We start from the raw sequence: 17,939 nt of genomic DNA on the forward strand, positions 1-17,939 counted from the left end.
AAATTTATTGTGTTAGATCCAAGCCAGACGGTGGGTAGAACAACGGTACTCACGATCTCTACAGTTACGCTAGTATTGAGAAATGCTTGATGGTCCGAATTAGAACAGGGTCCGTATTGGACCAGGTTCCCCTAAGTCCAATTATTGGTCTTGCCCTTCGCGCAATAGAGTCATTGAGGCTCGTGCCAGGCAGATGAAAGATAAGATCCGTTACGATAACGGTCGTTTCCGGAATTTCCCTGGTAGAGTATCGAACAATGCTCATTTTTCAGTTAACGATCGCTTGATCATGAATCATACCCATCAGGAAGATCATAATCATGCTCATTCACAAACTAATTTTAATCCGTCGGGTAGCCGTTCGAATCTTTCAATTTCGAATGTATCTACCCACGGAAAATCCTTTGCCGATATCGTAGCAGGAAATTTGAACTCCTCCCCTGTTCGTTCCATGAGTACCAATTCCACTTGTTTCAAATCAAATGGAAAAAACCCTACCGCCACAGGTAACTCTTACTCAGCTTCTTCGTCTACCGAAAATTCTAATGGGAAATCATCAAATGGACCCACTTCAAGTGATATGTCTGCCTCAGATTTTAATTTTCTAACTGAACAATTGAATCTAATGATTGATGCAATGTTCAAAGCCACCACTATGACTGAAGCAGTCCAAGTAAGTGTAAAATTTACAAATCAAATTGTTATTGGATTACGTTTTTCTAATGGATCCAAATAATAATTCAAATATTTTAAATTGGAATGCTCGTTCTCTGAATGGTAAAGAGGACGAGCTGTTTAATTTTCTTACGGTTAATAACGTGCATATAGCAGTTATTACCGAAACGTATTTAAAACCTGGATCTAAACTCAAAAGAGATCCTAACTTTTTTGTTTATCATGTGGGGGAGTTGCATTCATAGGCGTATAAAACATCAACTGTTTTCATCATTTGAAACTAAAGTTTTTGAAACTTTAGGTGTTTCTGTTGAAACACAGTTTGGTAAATATACTTTCATAGCTGCCTATTTGCCTTTCCAATGCTCTGGACAGCAAGTTAATTTGCTCCAAACTGACTTGCGAAAATTGACTCGCAATAAGTCAAAATTTTTTGTCATTGGGCATGGAATAATTCTCAAAGTAATTCCAACGGCATAATTTTATTTGATGAGTGCTCTCCAGGATATTTCTCAATTCAATACCCTGATAGCCCTACATGTTTTTCCTCTTCTAGAAATCCATCTACGATTGATTTGGTCTTAACCGACTCTAGTCATCTTTGTAGCCAACTGATTACTCATGCAGATTTTGATTCTGATTATGTCCCTGTTACATTTCAAATATCCCAAGAAGCGATTCTCAATCCTATCAGCTCCATTTTCAATTATTTACGAGCCGACTGGAATATATATAAAACGTATGTTGACTCTAATTTTGATGTTAACATTTCTTAGAAACTAAACTTGATATTGACAATGCTCTTGAAACTTTAACAAATTCCATTGTTGAAGCCCGGAGCATTTCAATTCCAAAATGTGAAGTAAAATTTGAATCCGTGATTATAGACGATGATCTTAAACTCTTGATCCGTCTTAAAAACGTGAGGAGAAGGCAATTTCAACGCACTCGTGATCCTGCTATGAAAATTATATGGCAGGATTTGCAGAAAGAAATCAAGAAACGTTTTGCTCAATTAAGAAACAAAAATTTTGAAAATAAAATTTCTCAATTGGACCCTGGCTCTACGCCCTTTTGGAAATTATCTAAAATTTTGAAAAAAAAACCCAGAGGCCAATACCGGCATTGAAAGAGGAAAACAAATTATTACTAACTAATTGCGAAAAAGCTCAAAAACTTGCTATGCAGTTTGAAAGTGCGCACAATTTTAATTTAGGACTTACCAGTCCAATTGAAAATGAAGTTACTCAGGAGTTCGAAAATATTCTCAATCAAGAGAACGTTTTCGAAAATGCCTGGGAGACTGATTTGGAAGAAGTGAGAACTATTATTAAAAATTCAAAAATATGAAAGCTCCTGGCGATGATGAAATTTTCTACATCCTCATCAAGAAACTTCCAGAAAGTAGCTTATCATTTTTAGTTGATATATTTAACAAATGTTTTCAATTAGCATATTTTCCTGACAAATGGAAAAATGCTAAGGTTGTTCCAATTTTAAAACCAGACAAAAATCCTGCAGAAGCTTCTAGCTATCGTCCAATCAGTTTGCTTTCCTCCATCAGTAAACTTTTTGAAAAGGTCATTTTGAACAGAATGATGGTCCACATCAACGAAAATTCAATTTTTGCCAATGAACAGTTTGGATTCCGCCATGGACATTCGACTACTCATCAACTTTTACGTGTAACAAATTTGATTCGTTCCAACAAATCTGAAGGCTATTCTACTGGTCTTGCTCTTCTAGACATAGAAAAAGCATTCGACAGTGTTTGGCATGAAGGTTGGATTGTAAAATTAAAAAAACTTTAATTTTCCAACCAGAGTTGCTCACTGTCACTATCAATGCTTAAAATTTGCTGATTTGTACAGGCCGACTGCGATACAAATCGGATCATTCCATATCACATCAACATCATGCTGTCTACTACATCACCAGTGCATTGATGGCGATAGACTATGGATATCACTGATGGGTTAAGTTTAGCTTTAAATTAAACAGATAAAATGGCAATTTATCAGTACGATATTTTTGACAGTGTTGCAGTTAGACTGAAACTATGTGTTGGTCACTGAAAAACATGAATAGCATGGATAATGACCACGTGATCACTCATTCTGCTGTGATTATGATCTAGAGTGCGATGTCGCATCACTGCTGTTGTTTGTCAAATCAAAGTGATATTGATAGCTCGCAAGTGATATTGATAGTTTTAGGCAGTGTCTGCATATTTCAATATACAGTCAACAACGCCGATCCTCAGTAGGCTCCGTCATCGTTGAATTCTTCTTTGTGTGAATGTTTGTTTGACAATACATACACGAATCTGGTAGAACGTGCATTCAGTTTTTCAATTACTTTTGCTACACTAATTCTCATCCACTACTGACATTCAAATTCAATTTCACTAGTGAAAAAAATCATTTCCGTCAGAATACCCCACAAAACATCCGCAAATTGCAAAAGTTGTATTTTTTTATTAAAAGACAATCATGATTCATCAACTGGAGGCATCACATTGCCGTTTTCTTACACCAGTAATATAAAATTCATTTGTATTTTTTTATATTCAATTTTCAATTTCAGTGCTTCTAGGTGAAACTGAATTTTGAAATGACACCAACAGTGGGTGAAACTGAATGTGTGCGTGTGCTGCACCCACTCTCTTTCTCGTCGCATTCGCACTCGAAGTCAGGTTGGCTTCTTGCTAGCGGAGTTTGTTTTTGTTCGTTTTCGCACTGATCGGGTATCATTCGGCTGAATTTTTACGACACTGGTTTTAGGCCATCAGCCATCAGCTGATATGATTGATATTAGGCAACTCTGTTTCCAACATACATTGTTAGAATAATTCAAAGTTATCTGTCAAATCGTACACTTCAGGTTAATTATCAAAACTCCAGGTTTGAAAGACTACCTGTAAGAGCTGGTGTTCCCAAGGTAGCATTTTGGGACCAATTTTATACAATATTTTCACATCTGACTTACCGTAAAATGGGGTGAAGTTGATCACTTTTGAGCGATGCTGTTCTATAATTTCTAGTAGCATGCATGTATTCTCATCCAAATATTTTTAAAACCTGTACTGGTTGGATGTTTATCAAATTATACAAACAAAATTTTTACGAATTGTTATCATAATAACAAAAACATTTTTTAGATATCAAATAATGGAATTTTTGATTCCGGGGTGAAATTGATCAATTACTGTGACACGTTTTCTAAAATAAAGAGATATGCTATTTACTAAATTTGGGATCACTGATCCCGAATCAAGTCTCAAAAATCTTATAACTTGTTGATAAATCGGTCAATTTTAGAATTGAATGTTGTGAAATCCAGAATACATTAAATAAAACGCCTAAAGATATGCAATTTTCTTTGAAATTAGCAACCCGCTCACAAAAAGAACATTTTTATCTCTGTAAATGGTTTTTTATCTTCAATGCAAATATAAAACTGGGTTCACAGAACATATATGAAATGTACAAAACAGTTTATTTAAATGGTGTCTGTATATAGCGTTGGCAATAGTCGAATGTTTGGGGTAGAACCCTTCAACAGTTCATCGAACATTTCCTTAAAAATCTGTTTTTTCCATGGTATAACAATCACGAACCAAATTTAGAAACATCAAGAGCAGCTATCAGGTAATACGTTATGACATAACTTGTGATAATTGAAAACGGATAATAGCTCTCCTGGCAGTTCATACATGTGGGTACGGGAATGATCAACTTCACCCCACTGATCAACTACACCCCGAATTACGGTACCTGAGTTACCTCAGGGATGTCAAAAATCCCTGTTTGCGGATGACACAGGCCTCTCCGCCAAAGCACGATGCTTGCGTGTCATCTGTAGTCGATTGCAAAAAAGTTTGGATATTTTTTCTTCATACTTGCAGAAATGGAAGATTTCTCCTAATGCCTCCAAAACTCAACTAATAATATTCCCACATAAACCAAAAGCTCTTTATTTGAAACCTTCAAGTAGACATGTTGTCACGATGAGAGGAGTTCCAATAAATTAGTCAGATGAAGTTAAGTATCTAGGGCTCATGCTAGATAAGAATTCAACTTTCAAAAATCACATTGAGGGCATTCAAGCCAAATGTAACAAATATGTAAAATGTCTCTATCCTCTTATTAATAGAAAATCAAAGCTTTGCCTTAAGAACAAGCTTTTGATATTCAAACAAATTTTCAGGCCAGCCATGTTGTATGCTATACCAATATGGACTAGCTGTTGTAATACCAGGAAGAAAGCTCTGCAGAGAATACAAAATAAAATTTTGAAAATGATTTTGAAGCTTCCTCCCTGGTATAGTACCAATGAGTTACATAGAATATCCAATGTTGAAACATTGGAATAAATGTCAAATAAAATAATTAATAATTTCAGGCAAAAATCGTTACAATCTTCTATTGCCACGATTAATGCGTTATATGTTTAGGTTAAGTTAGGTTAAGTATATTCAAAGCGTTTTTTTTCTCTTATAAGCAGGTGAAATCAACTCACCTGTAAAAAATCTGAACTGCTGCGGCAAACTGACTGCAGTTACCATTTCGAGAACTTGTGACAAATAGCTTTCTTTCACTACTGAAAAAATATCGTCAACGTAGCGTCTACAAATTCGAGAGAAATGGTTCAATACCAGGCCCGTCTCTTTCCTCGTACTTTGTAGTTGTAAACCTTTCTGCCATGCCTTTTCGCCAACCCATACACTCTTGCATGAACTGGCGTAGATGCAGTGGTATATACGGTCTACTGTCGGAGCCAATTTAAAGCCCAAGTAAAAATGGTGCAAAAGTCAGAACTGAAAAAGCAGTTTTCTCTTTTTAAATAGACAAATCGAAGAAAACAAAAACACACAGCTCTTCTATTTGCCAAATAAAAAGGCGTAAAAGGTGTTTTTATTTTCATCAATTTGTAGTTTTGAAAGGAGAAACTGCTTTTTCAGTTTTGACTTTTGTGCCATCTTGCGCCTTAATGCATCATCAATTCCTCCCCTTTCCCTCATTGGTCTGCATCTGACGTGGCAGGCGCCATTGTTGCCTAAAAATAGAAGATCACCAGCACTTATACACTGCGGGTGTCTGTTAGTCCCAAGCAGTCATTCGATTGGTTCCTTGTGTAAGTGCAGCTGATCTGGCGATACTGGAATAGCAACCACAGGCGGCCAATCAAGCTCAAGCTCAAGCTTACCCCTAAACATGAAGTAGTTTTGGTTCATGCACACTTCTGCCACGGTGAGATAGGCAATAATGTGTCACTTTTGACACTCTTTCCGTGAGTGACCGCATAGCCCTTCATTTCATTTACCAAGCACGCTGCCATTTTTTTTCCGTTGGAGTGCAAATATTGGAACAAATGGGCCTCATTGCTATAGGAGTTTTGTGGATTTTTGGGAGGCAGTACAACGACGCAACTTTTGAGTTTGGGAAATTCAGTCTCCTCTCAAGCTTGACCCATCAAACGTGCAATCTTTCGCCGTGTGCTGTTTGCTTCTTCGATCTTTGGGTTCTTGAATTTACATTCACCGTATGGGCCGAAATTGATCATGTCCAAAACTTTGGCGTCATAGTCCTCTTTATCCATCATCACCACAGTGTTCCCCTTGTCGGCTCGAGAGTAGATCACATCATGTGTTTTCAATTGTCGAACTACTCTCTCCGTATTGGAATCGGACTGTGTTTGGTTGTTTTCCTTTCCTGTATTGTATTTTGCCATATAAGAGAAACGAAGAATTTTGTTTGTAGACTGCAAGCATGTTGAAATAGTTAATAGCATAGCATTAACGACTGTACAAATCGTAGGGGGCTGTACAATGCTCAACTTTATTGGTTTTGAGAAATCTATATGTAGTGTCGCAAAAAAAAAAATTGGGATGAACGTCTTTTTCTACATATTAGAAATACATAAAACAAGCATCACATTGTACACCTGGCCACGTCCTCAAAATCGTTAGGGGAAGCAAAGGAATGTTAGTTCAACGTCTACTTAAGAAGATACAGGGAACGCAAACTATCTTCATAGACGACACGAGAACTAGCGGAATGTGAAGGAGAGGCTTCTGGACCTATCAGTAACGGGCTAAGGTTCCCGCCAAGGAAGGAGGCGACCAACATCAACTTTAGTGAAAACAGTGTGGGCAGAAGCCTAGATACTGTGACGACGGCAGGCACTGGCCGCTCCAGTGCAACATGTGAGGTGACCGATGGCCTGGGACTAATCGAGGCCATGGATCGCAATGGGGTATACTTCCCTAAAATGCAGGTAGCTGCTGAGCAACTTGATGTCATCATCAAGTTTGTTAAGAGCAAAAGCAATATCAGCAAAGACTTGAAAACAAGTCTACTGAAATTGCGACAATAAGTCCTAGTTGCAAAGCAGGACTACGAGAAAGCCAAGGAACAACTTGGCAAGGTAGAAGGCAAAAAAGACACTAGGTCGTGTCAGACCGAAGTGTTTTCCTTCACAGGCAACGCGAATATATCTGATGATATTAGTGCATCCACAGGAACCACGGGCGCAAGGCAACAGCAGCCCGTGGATACGAGTTGGAAATAAGAAAAAAACAGAGCTGGTAAGGAATCGACTGTATGGTTGTAATCAATTATGCTTTGTCGAAACGTCGGGCAAATAAATAAGTCGTTGTAAAAATTAAGACTGCGTAGTCGAAAAGCATAATTGAAGAAACAGAGGAAACTGAAAATGGTGCCCAAGGAAAGCGCTAAACCAAAAACAACGAAACGTAGGAATTTAGGCGAAGCCTTCGTTATCAAAACGGAGGAAGCGAAATACGCCGAGGATCTAAAGGCAATGCGAAGCACGGAGAAGCTATCGCCATTGGGTGCAGACGTGCGGAGCATAAGGCGAACTAGGATTGGTGAAATGATCCTAGTCTTAAGGAAGGACGCCAAGGAAAAGGGTGCAGTCTATAAGCAACTGGCACAAGAAATACTTGCAGAAGCGACTCTACAGTGTAAACATCTGGTTGAGGTCACCGATGCAGCGGAGGTCTCGGCGGCCCTCAAAGAGCAGTGTGACATCGACGTGCCAGTAAGGCCATCCACCTTAGAAAGGGCCCGCAGGGCACCCAGGTGGCGGCGATCAGGCTGCCGGTCGCAGAGGCCATCAAAGCGAAGTACTTGAGCATACTCAAGGTAGGCTGGTCGGTTTGCCGGCTGAGCATACAGCAGCCTCCTGAAGTTTGCTTCAAGTGTTTCGGGAAGGGCCATTAGTTGTGGAATTGTAAGATGTGCAGAAAATGTGACACCGAAGCTTCTAGAAAGCTATTTTGATGGCAGGATTCTACTGTATGACACAGAGGAGGGGCAGAAAAGCGTTCGAATTACCGCGGGAGTACATCAAGGTTCAATCCTGGGCCCAATGTTATGGAATGCGATGTACGATGACGTACTGAGGCTGCCCCTTCCTTACGGGTGTTAAGATTTCTGGCTTCGCCGACGATATCACCCTAGTGGTCTATGGCGAATCGATGGAGGAAGTAGAGTTGACAGCAGCGCACTCTATCTCCATAGTTAAGGAATGGATGAAGTCTAGGATTAGCCCGTCACAAGACTGAGGTGCTGGTGGTCAACAACCGCAAGTCCGAGCAACGGGCGCTTATCTCGGTAGATGATTGCACCATAGAGTCCAAGCGATCCCTAGGCATCTTGGGGTAATGATCAATGACGAGCTCAGCTTCGCTAGCCACGTTGAATGTGCCTGTAAAAGGGCATCTACGGCTATAGCGGCGCTTTCGAGGATGATGTCTAACAGCTTTGCCGTAATTGCCAGCAAATGCAAACTACTGGCAAGCGTGGCGCTATCCATACTAAGGTATGGAGGACCAATCTGGTTAAAAGCGCTTAGAACAAGCAGAAACCTAAAGCGGTTGAAAAGCACGTATAGGATCATATGTTTAAAAGTAACAAGCGCATACCGAACGGTATCTAAAGAGGTCGTGTGCATCAGCATTATCCGGGATGACGCCCATCAGGCTCATCATCAAGGAAGGGGTTCAATGCTTCAACCTAAGGGGTACCAGAGGAGTCCGCGACACGTGTAAAAAGGAAACGCTCAGAAGTTGGCAGCAGGAATGGGATAACTCTACTAAGGCTAGATGGACCAATCGGCTAATACCAAATGTGTCAGATTGGTATGGAAGGAACCATGGGGAAGTGAACTTCCATCTGACGCAGTTTCTGTCAGGACATGGTTGCTATAGACAGTATTTGCATAGGTGCGGGCACCAGAATCTCCTGCATGTCCCAATTGTGCTGGTGTGGAGGAAACAGCGGAGCATGTCGTGGTGGATTGTCCCCCGTTTCATTGTTGTGAGACGTCGCATGCTTGCTACATGCGGAAGGGACACGTCCTCCGATAATATAATAGAGAGCATGTGAGAGGATGCCGAGTGCTGGAATGCAGTAACTACGGCTGTCACACACAATTTGTTAGAATTACAGCGCTTATGGTACCGTTTTGATTCATATTACGGACATTATTCCGGACACTCTTCTTTGTATGGGAAACATTTCACACGAAATGTTTCAATTTTTGCCGTTCAAAAGTTCGCACTTTCGAAGCTAGTTTTATTGCTGTGTGCGTTTGAAATGCAAATATCAAATGCGGGAACACCAAATGCGGTAAGATTTGCAACAAGGAAGGCGAAGTCAAAATTTGATTTTCTTTGGTAGGTTGGCGCCTTAGCAACTTGCTAAGTATCCTTTGGTTACTTTGTGTTACCGTTTTTGAAGCTCAGTTAGACTGGATTTGCACGTCAAATGGAAACAGCATTAATAAGCATTTTTCATAAATATCCATGAAAATTTTCAATGCCCAGTGCTTTGGCGATTTCAATCGATTATTTGACTTTTCTATTTATGATTTTCATGAGCTGTCCGAAATTCGAATCAAAGTGTCCGGAAATCAAGGCAAAAGTAAGGTAGCGTCCGGAATAAGAATCATGGGAAGTCCACACATTTCCATTTATTTAAAATTATTCATTTTGCGGAATCAAAATCTTCACCCACCATTCGAAAGCTAAAGGTTTTCAAGGCTCGATAGCGCAAAAGAATCATACAAACTGATTTATTGTAAATGTTTTTTGATGTGTAACAATTCACTGAGGCCTTAAGGTCCTTAAGTGTAATATGATTTAAAACGGTATGCCGATCAAGAGTCGGCTGCAGAAGATTAGCCCTGCGAGACTGGTCCCTTGTAACATTGTTTAAGTAGGCTATGAGAACCAGTTTGTCTAGGCTACTTCTGCTACATGTGTTAAGTGCTATATGCACTGGATCCTACCCGAAGAAATACCGTAAGTTGGTTCCGGGGAGATGAGGGTATGTGGCCAAAGGTAATGTCGGTGCACTCTGTACACCACTTGAGCGATTCAGCAAGAATTGCTTATGTACTGGGCTGATTTTAGTGGGTCGTCGTTGGTGCGGCATCCCCACACTCCCTGAGTTACATTCTCAGGCGTCTTGTTGCAAAATGTAATAAAAAATAAATCATTTTTTGCAGTTTCATCAGCTTCTTCAACTGTTATACAGCAGAAAGTAAAAAATCTTGGCTTATGGGAAAGTCAAACCTCAAATTTTCAAAAACACAAATCTAAAAAACCAATCAACCGATCACGCTGAAAATTTGATCGATTGGTCACCACCACCGAGTGCGCAATCAATCAAGTTATCAGCTTGAACAGATATCTAGTTTTCCAGATTTGTGCTTTCAAAAATATGATGTGTGGTTTTAATTCATCTTCACCTTATAGCGCTAAAATTGTTAGTCGGGTCAGCTAGCCATATATCACAATAAAACATTTACTTGAACTTAACCATACAACTGTAACCATATTACGAATTATGATTAGGATCAAGAAATATCTTTCCTAAAACCATAACGCCTCAGACTCTCTGAACATGGTTCACAGCGCCATTCCATATCCACCCGGCATAGCAGCGTGCCCAACCTATACCTATTCATTTTGGAATGCCTTCCCACGCATTTTTCATCATAATATAAATCTGCTTGCTGGCAAGCAGCCGCCTGTGCATCAGCTGGCGAATTCCTACAAAAAGTAACAGGCGGCAAAAGCCAAATCATAGGAATTGCGTGGCAGATACGTGTCATCATGTAGTAAATTAGATTCGCCCCCGTAATCACAGCTGAAATTCTTTGATTAGGTTTTCGAGATTTTTGCCCATTGATTTGAGCTGAAGTACTAGATGGTGATTGAGTTACCGAATGCTAATCTTGTGATTTTTCCTCTCTCTGTGTTTTTTCCTCCTACAGATGTTGTTGTTTCTTTAAACGAAAGAAGAAGAAATCGACCCGCCAGAAATGACTAGAAGCAGTGCAATGTAGTCCGGAACGTGAGGCTGTCAAGCTGCTACGTGCAACGTCACACTCCAACTCGCGCGACAGCGTGCTGAATCCAAGCCAGGATTACATCCAGGCCTCGTCGCAGCATACGATCAGATATCCATCCACCTCTGTACTGGCATCGACACCGACCGCCCAAACGCCGACACTTCCATTGTAATTTATTGCTAACTATTATTATGCTAATCCAGATTATTAATTAATTAATTATTAAATTATTTATTATAATTTTTTCCGCGCGGTGTTACGTCCCAACATCAAACAAAAAAACTACACACAAATCGCAAAAAAATACAACAATGGTACCACCACCATTTCCATTCACGAATCATGGTCGTAAATACGCTATTTTGTCGCGTAACCCCCGGTTCTGCCCGAATAACGAAAAAAATCGCACACACACTTCAATTAAACGCGTCCTCCAAAATCGGAACAACCCGCCGTGGCCCATTTTCTGTGAACACGTCGCGCGCGTATGTGTGTGTGCGTGCGTATGTGTCCCATACATGTGTCGAAACCGATCATCCCAATAATCATCCCACAATCCAAACGATCACCGATGAGTAGTGACTTTGATGATGACATTGATTTCGACCCCGACGACCTTACGATCCTGTTACACTTTTTCCGTAAGCTTTGATATCGACTTCCGGGTGTCCCGGAAGGGATCCTGCAGACGACCACTGCTACCGTTACCACAATATCAGCCATACCTGTGTGTGTGTATGTGTTGTCTATCCGACTCTCAGTAGCTCTAGTACTACATCACCATCTCAGCCACCACCAATTCTTCTTCTTCCACCACTGCTACAACAAAGTACAACACAACAAATCAACCGATCACCAGCAACCTTTCCTTTGTACCACACAAACCTTCTATTACTACTTTCTCCTCTAGTACTACGACACACGGCAAAACGATGTTCTCTTTTCTAGAAAAAAAAACTTATGTCAGAAACTATATCAATCCCCTCCCAGTATTGGCAGCTTCTTTCATCTCCCTCTATCTATTCGCTATCGAATCACAAAACCAGTTAGCAAACTTCCAAAGCTCAGAAGCAATAGAATCAAAATAATAATCTACTACTACAAAAAAAAAACATTCCGACTTCCCCCGCCTCACGCGTTGCACACCACTAAGCAACAATCGCGATCCCACCCTGCAGCGAGTGCCTCCTAAGCAACTAAACTAACGTTAGGTATAGATAGAATCATGTGGCCACCGCGAGCCACCTTGCCTTAATACAAAAAAAAAAAAAACTCTTTTCTCTGCCATATATCAACATGTACAACATTTCCCAGAAAATTTGACCCGCCGGCTGATGCCGTTGGCGCCCTGCTTTGGGAGTTTGTGACAGGGAGTGCAAATCTGTAGGTAAAACTGGCAACCATGCCGCAATTGACAATTAAAAATGTGCAATAAAATCGAAAAATCATCCTTTTTGATATAGTACTATCTATGCCGTACAGTATTTTTGGAACAGTGAAGTACTAGATTGGGGATAAGTAACCCGTTAAATGTGTTCACAGATATTTATAAATGAATGTAAAATTCACAAAGCTTACATTGTACTCCTTCCACAACTCCTCACTACACTCAGCGAAATCAAAAAAGGCATCACCCCGTTTTTTATACTGTTTCACCAAATTTATTTTACTTATCTTTCCGGTGTTCACTGTAAAATGAGCGCACATGAATGTATGCTAGATTGGAGCGTTTTGAAAACCATGTACATTTCAACAAAGACTTACGAAAAAAATGGTGCGTTTAAAAAATTTGAGTTTCAATTCAAGAATTGACTGAACTTGTTACATTTCATCAGAAATAATGCCTTACTCAGAGCTGGTAGAAGGTTGTTCTTAGAAACTTGGTCACTATTTTTTTTAAAGCCTCTTAAAAGCTTCCGAAGTCCACTCCAGGGCTGGTATCAAGTTTCTTTTAGCTTCTCATGTAAAATCTCTATGGATTCTTCCAAATTTCATTTAAGGCATCGCACCATCAAATATAGTCACGTTGACAGCCTTATTTTCTTCGGCAACCTTCGCAAAAGAACAACGGGTTAATCTGCTGTTCTATTATCGGAAACACAAAATAAATCGTGTTTTGGAGCCGTATTTAGTTCAAATCATGATAACTCTGGTGAAATTGTTTGTTCAGTATTGTAAAATGTATCATTGCGATGAAATGTCATTAGTCCTCACGAATCATTCCAACATTGGATTTTGTGCTCATTTCTTAAACCCAAAGGATTTGCTAAATAGTTTTTAACGTAGCAGTGGAAAAACAGATTGGTGCTATTTCAATTTCTCTGGGCGTATGGCACGTCAATGCGGCAGCCGTTCAAAATTTCCAACTGGTCGTAGCAGGATTCAAACACATTATACCGACTCGGAACAAATCCCAAAACGCGACGGAATTTACTCGGATCTAGTCCTTCTTGCGTTCGCGACAAAACGGGTTAGCCGCGAAACGCCTTCTTATCAGTATTGAGGATGTCGTCAATTTCTCTTTTTTGAATGTCAAAACAAAAACCGGGCAAAGAAATCGCGATTGGAGCGCAGCAAAGCAATGTTCGAAAATCCGGATCTAGTACCGAATATTACTAATTGTGAGGAACTAGATCGCGTCCGAACTTTCCAAGAAACATACAAAACCATGCTCATTTTAGCCAGCCATGCATTTAACGAAAAGCCCAAGCACTGCAACGCAGTACTAGTTCGGTCACTTCAGCGGTACCAGCTGGGTCGATCTAGTACTACCGGGACTTCCCCATTATTGCTCGCCCAATCCAATCTAACAACCGAATGGCATTGGAAGCCGCGGCGTTTTTGTTTTTACTTTGTTCTCTTTGCTATTGTTGTTCGTGTGTTTGTATTAGACGACGTGAACCGACTCAAAGCACGGAAAAAACCAATCAGTCATTTTCCTTCTTCGATTTGTACAGTAAGGTAATCAGAAAACCAGCAGCAGTTATGCTAGTACGTCATGAAAGCAGAATGAACCCCACATTAATACACAAAAAAAAACACCTATCGTAAACGTGTCGCGAGAGCGTGCGGGAGAGAGAAAGAACGAAAAGATCACACTAGTAGGCAGCATATTGTTTCTCCTAGAATTCTAGTACTCTATTTTCCGTTTGTTAGGACTAATAATTGCTAGTTGGAATCTTTTTTTTTCATCTGAGTCTTTTTACAAACGTGTAATGTTTTGTTTATTTTTTATGAATGATTTCCGGGAGCGAAGAAAAGTTGCATTATAACGTTTTGTTGTTCTTTTCTCTGAGTATGTTCTATGTCCAAAGCAATTTTTCGTTTTTCGTGAGCATGTACCTAGTAGTAGACACAGCTAAGTGAAACATCAGAGAAAGATTGAACGACGGGAAGGAAGCGATCAGGCACATGATTTTCTTTTACTTTTCTTCTTTGTTTAATCTAATTGTGATATAAATAGTTTCTTTTGTATAGTGTATATTTTTACTGCGTACCAAGTAAGCCGTAAGTCTGTATTTAAGTCAGCTGAAAGAAAACTATTAGACTAGCAAATGATGAGAGAATGGAGAAAGAGAGAGAGAGCGAGAGTTAGAGAAACCGAAGAGCGCGATGGAAGAGAAAATGTTGCGTTTAGTAGGAAGCAGTTATCTAATGAGCAAATAAAACAAATTGCGAAAAGAAAAGCTAAACAATAAAAATGAAACGACTGTAGTAGCTAAATATTAATTTTCGGCTGTTATTTTCTGTTGCGTGTTAATTTCACATCCTTATGTTCTGTTTCCGTTTTGTTTTTATCCCATTGGTTGTTGTATCTTTGTTTTGTGCACTTTACTACTTTGTTTTACAAGTGACAGGTAACGCCGCGTGTATTTAGTTTCTTACTGTAGAGCCAAAGACAAAATAGTCAGGATCACATTGGGTATCAATTCTAGTTCTACAATGTAGTATACTTGTATACTTTTCTAATTATTCTTGACTTCACTGTATTATCTCACGTCAAGCAGGAATCCAGTCGGGGCGTATATGGCGTTGTGTAACTACTTTACATCCCGCTTCTTACTATATTCTAATTCCCTCACAAATCGCCTCAACATCCGTTGTGTCCCACCCCTAGACACCATTATGACCCATTCTTACATCAGCTTATAGTTTATATTTTCAAGTGGGGTGGTTAACATGCAGGATTCCAGTAGGGGCTTTGTGTAAATCCTTTACATCCACCATCTTTATATTCAAATTCCCTTAAGTTATTCGATTATGCCTCCCTAGATTCTATTATGCCTCATCATGACCCCCCTCATATACTTGCTCATATATCTCGTGAGAAGCGTAAGAGTTTGTTAGGGAAGCCAAAATCGCGTTCCAAGACTGTGCACAACTTTTCATGGAGGCATGCAGAATTCTACTTGGGGTTGTCTCTCAGATCACCCTCAAATTGCCTTTAAGGTGAAACATCTCGGAATCCAAAGATGGCCACTACAATGGCTGAGTTGTGCCACTACTCACATTTTCAAAGACACTAAACTGGAGAAATATTTGGAAAACGTTTCTGATCTTCTTCTTTTAAGCTTTCTGCTAGTGCACAAAGCCAAAATAGAAAGCGCACTGTTGCTGGATGCTTTCTTCGCGAGATTTGTGCCTTCGAAGTTTTAGTGCAATCTTAGAAGTTAGGTTCCGAACTGTTTCACCTTAAATCCATCATGTCCCCACGGTTTATTTTTCGCATTCGGTCTTCTCCGGTACTTTCAGCTTTCTAATATTTTCCGCATTTGAAATTTCGCCTTGTAGTATTTTCCGGCTTCTGGCATTCTGCCTTGTGGTTTTCCGCCCTGAAGAATAAATTACATGGCTTGTTTATCGAGAGAGCGGTAAAATTGCGGGAAGTATTTTGCAAATGTAACTAACGGCGTTGTAAAAACATCTATATACTGCTATTTTGTCAATGCATTCGTTCTAATTAATTTTGAAAGATTGGATTACAATAAATCGTCAAGCTGTTTAGTGGAATACCTACAAATAAATGTAAACTAAATTTACCGGAATTTTATTTATTTCTGGGCTAAATTGTTTCTAGAGGTATCCATAAGAAATTCATGACTTAATCATTGGATGATTTTGTCCGCTTCCTGGAAATACACTCAGGGGTCTATTTTGTAATTCGAGCGAATTCACGTGACTCGTTGACGATCAAAGTAAGCGTGCATATTTCAGATGACACCCGTCGACTCCCATAGTAATCCAGTCACGTAGAGTGACAACTGTTGATAAACTCGAGTGACAGCGCCAAGTCGAGCGAAATTTTTGGTCGACAGTGACTCCAGTCGAGTCGTTTTTTCGTTTTTGATCGACTTGACTTATAAAATAAGGCCCTCACATTTTTTTCGGACTGAGGGTTGTTAACAAGATTAAAACAGTTGAAGTTCTTGATTTTTTCTCTTAAATCTATCTCAAGATCTATAGTAGTACTCTCAACTGATATCTGTCGTAGCAATCCTGCAAACATTCTCAATGAACCAGGTTTCGGAGAGTTCCTAGCGAAAATTTTGAACGAATTCATCCAACGTCCCATAATTGGCTGCTACAGACAAAGCCTATTTGCAAGCCTCTTAAAATATTTATATCAGCTTTCTGCTTGGTAAATAGCTGGGAGGGAGAAACCGATACAAAATTTATGTAGGGGGACACGGGGCAGTATGGACACCCTGAGGAATTTGCCTATTTTCACTGTGAAGACATGAATATTATACTGTTTTTTACGTGCAGTATGCTTTTTAGAGTTCTTAAGCATTTGTTAAACATGGTTGCATAATTGGGAAAAAAATATTTTGTTTTCAAAAATAGGTTTAAAAAAAGCTCATATTTGGTAGTCGCCACCAAGCTAGCGGGGCAAAGTGGACACCCCCATGGGGCAGTATGGACACCCTAATGTTTATAGGAAAATTGTCCCGCGATCGTTCTCAAAACCTCGAAAAATGAAGTTCATATTCAGGAAACCATAGTGACAGGTCACTGTGCCACTGGAAACATGATTAAAACCAATTTACGACATTTTTCGTAGAGATGCTTTCAATATTTCCTCCAGGTTAGTTTTAATCAAGAATTGACGATTTTCAACTGATTTGTGGTTCCGCTTCATAATCATTGCATTGAATGCTAAATATTTTTGGATAATTTTGTATTTAAAGCTATATTTTTTTTTCTCTTTGAAGTGTCCTCTACTTTTTCACCCGGTGTCCATATTGCCCCAACAGTATAAGAAAATTTTATATAAGTTTTTCAATGTCTTAAAGTACCAGAAAAATATCTACTATATTTTTGAATATAGCATAAATAATTGAAGATTCAATCAAGAGCTACATTTTTTTTCAATTCTCGGTCAGCTTGCAGTCATTTGCCTCTGAAACCTTATTTGGTGAGGTGTGAATGTTATAATTTTCGAATCAAATAAAAACATGCTCAATTTTTCTATTTAAAATCAATGTTTTGAACATTTTTTTCTGAAATTTTAGTGGATAATCCTCCGACAGGCAACTGAAATAGGTATTGTTTGCATTTAAAGTGTAAAAGTATTCGCTTATGCAAAGATACAGGGGGTGTCCATTCTGCCCCCGGTACCCCTACGTCAAGGTGAGCCGAGATTCTGCTGTCACGAACTGTCACAGTGAGCCCAGATCTAAAACAATGGACAAACATGATAAAAGCGCGTAATCGATTAAAACATATTTTTGCATTTTATCAAATGTGACAAAAAAAACGATTGAAAAGCTATTCATGCTTATTCAAAAGTAACGTCACAATAGCACCTTTTATGCTGATTGAATATAAATTGAATACTTTATATTCAATCAGCATAAAAGGTGCTATTGTGACGTTAC

The 17,939-nt window shown here is 39.4% G+C and overlaps 1 protein-coding gene across 7 annotated transcripts in view; it reads left to right on the forward strand.

Annotated features, from left to right (window-relative positions):
• Positions 1-14,790, forward strand: part of LOC5564645 (casein kinase I) — a 206,014-nt gene extending 191,224 nt beyond the window's left edge. For all 7 annotated transcript variants that reach the window (XM_021853318.1, XM_021853319.1, XM_021853323.1 and 4 more), the window contains one exon: positions 10,984-14,790. In XM_021853318.1, the coding sequence (XP_021709010.1) occupies positions 10,984-11,035 (52 nt within the window). In that variant the 3' untranslated portion in view covers positions 11,036-14,790. The remainder of the gene's footprint in view (positions 1-10,983) is intronic.
• The last annotated feature ends 3,149 nt before the right edge of the window (positions 14,791-17,939 follow it).

This window comes from Aedes aegypti, chromosome 3 (assembly GCF_002204515.2).
Source record: "Aedes aegypti strain LVP_AGWG chromosome 3, AaegL5.0 Primary Assembly, whole genome shotgun sequence".
NCBI lineage: Eukaryota > Metazoa > Arthropoda > Insecta > Diptera > Culicidae > Aedes > Aedes aegypti.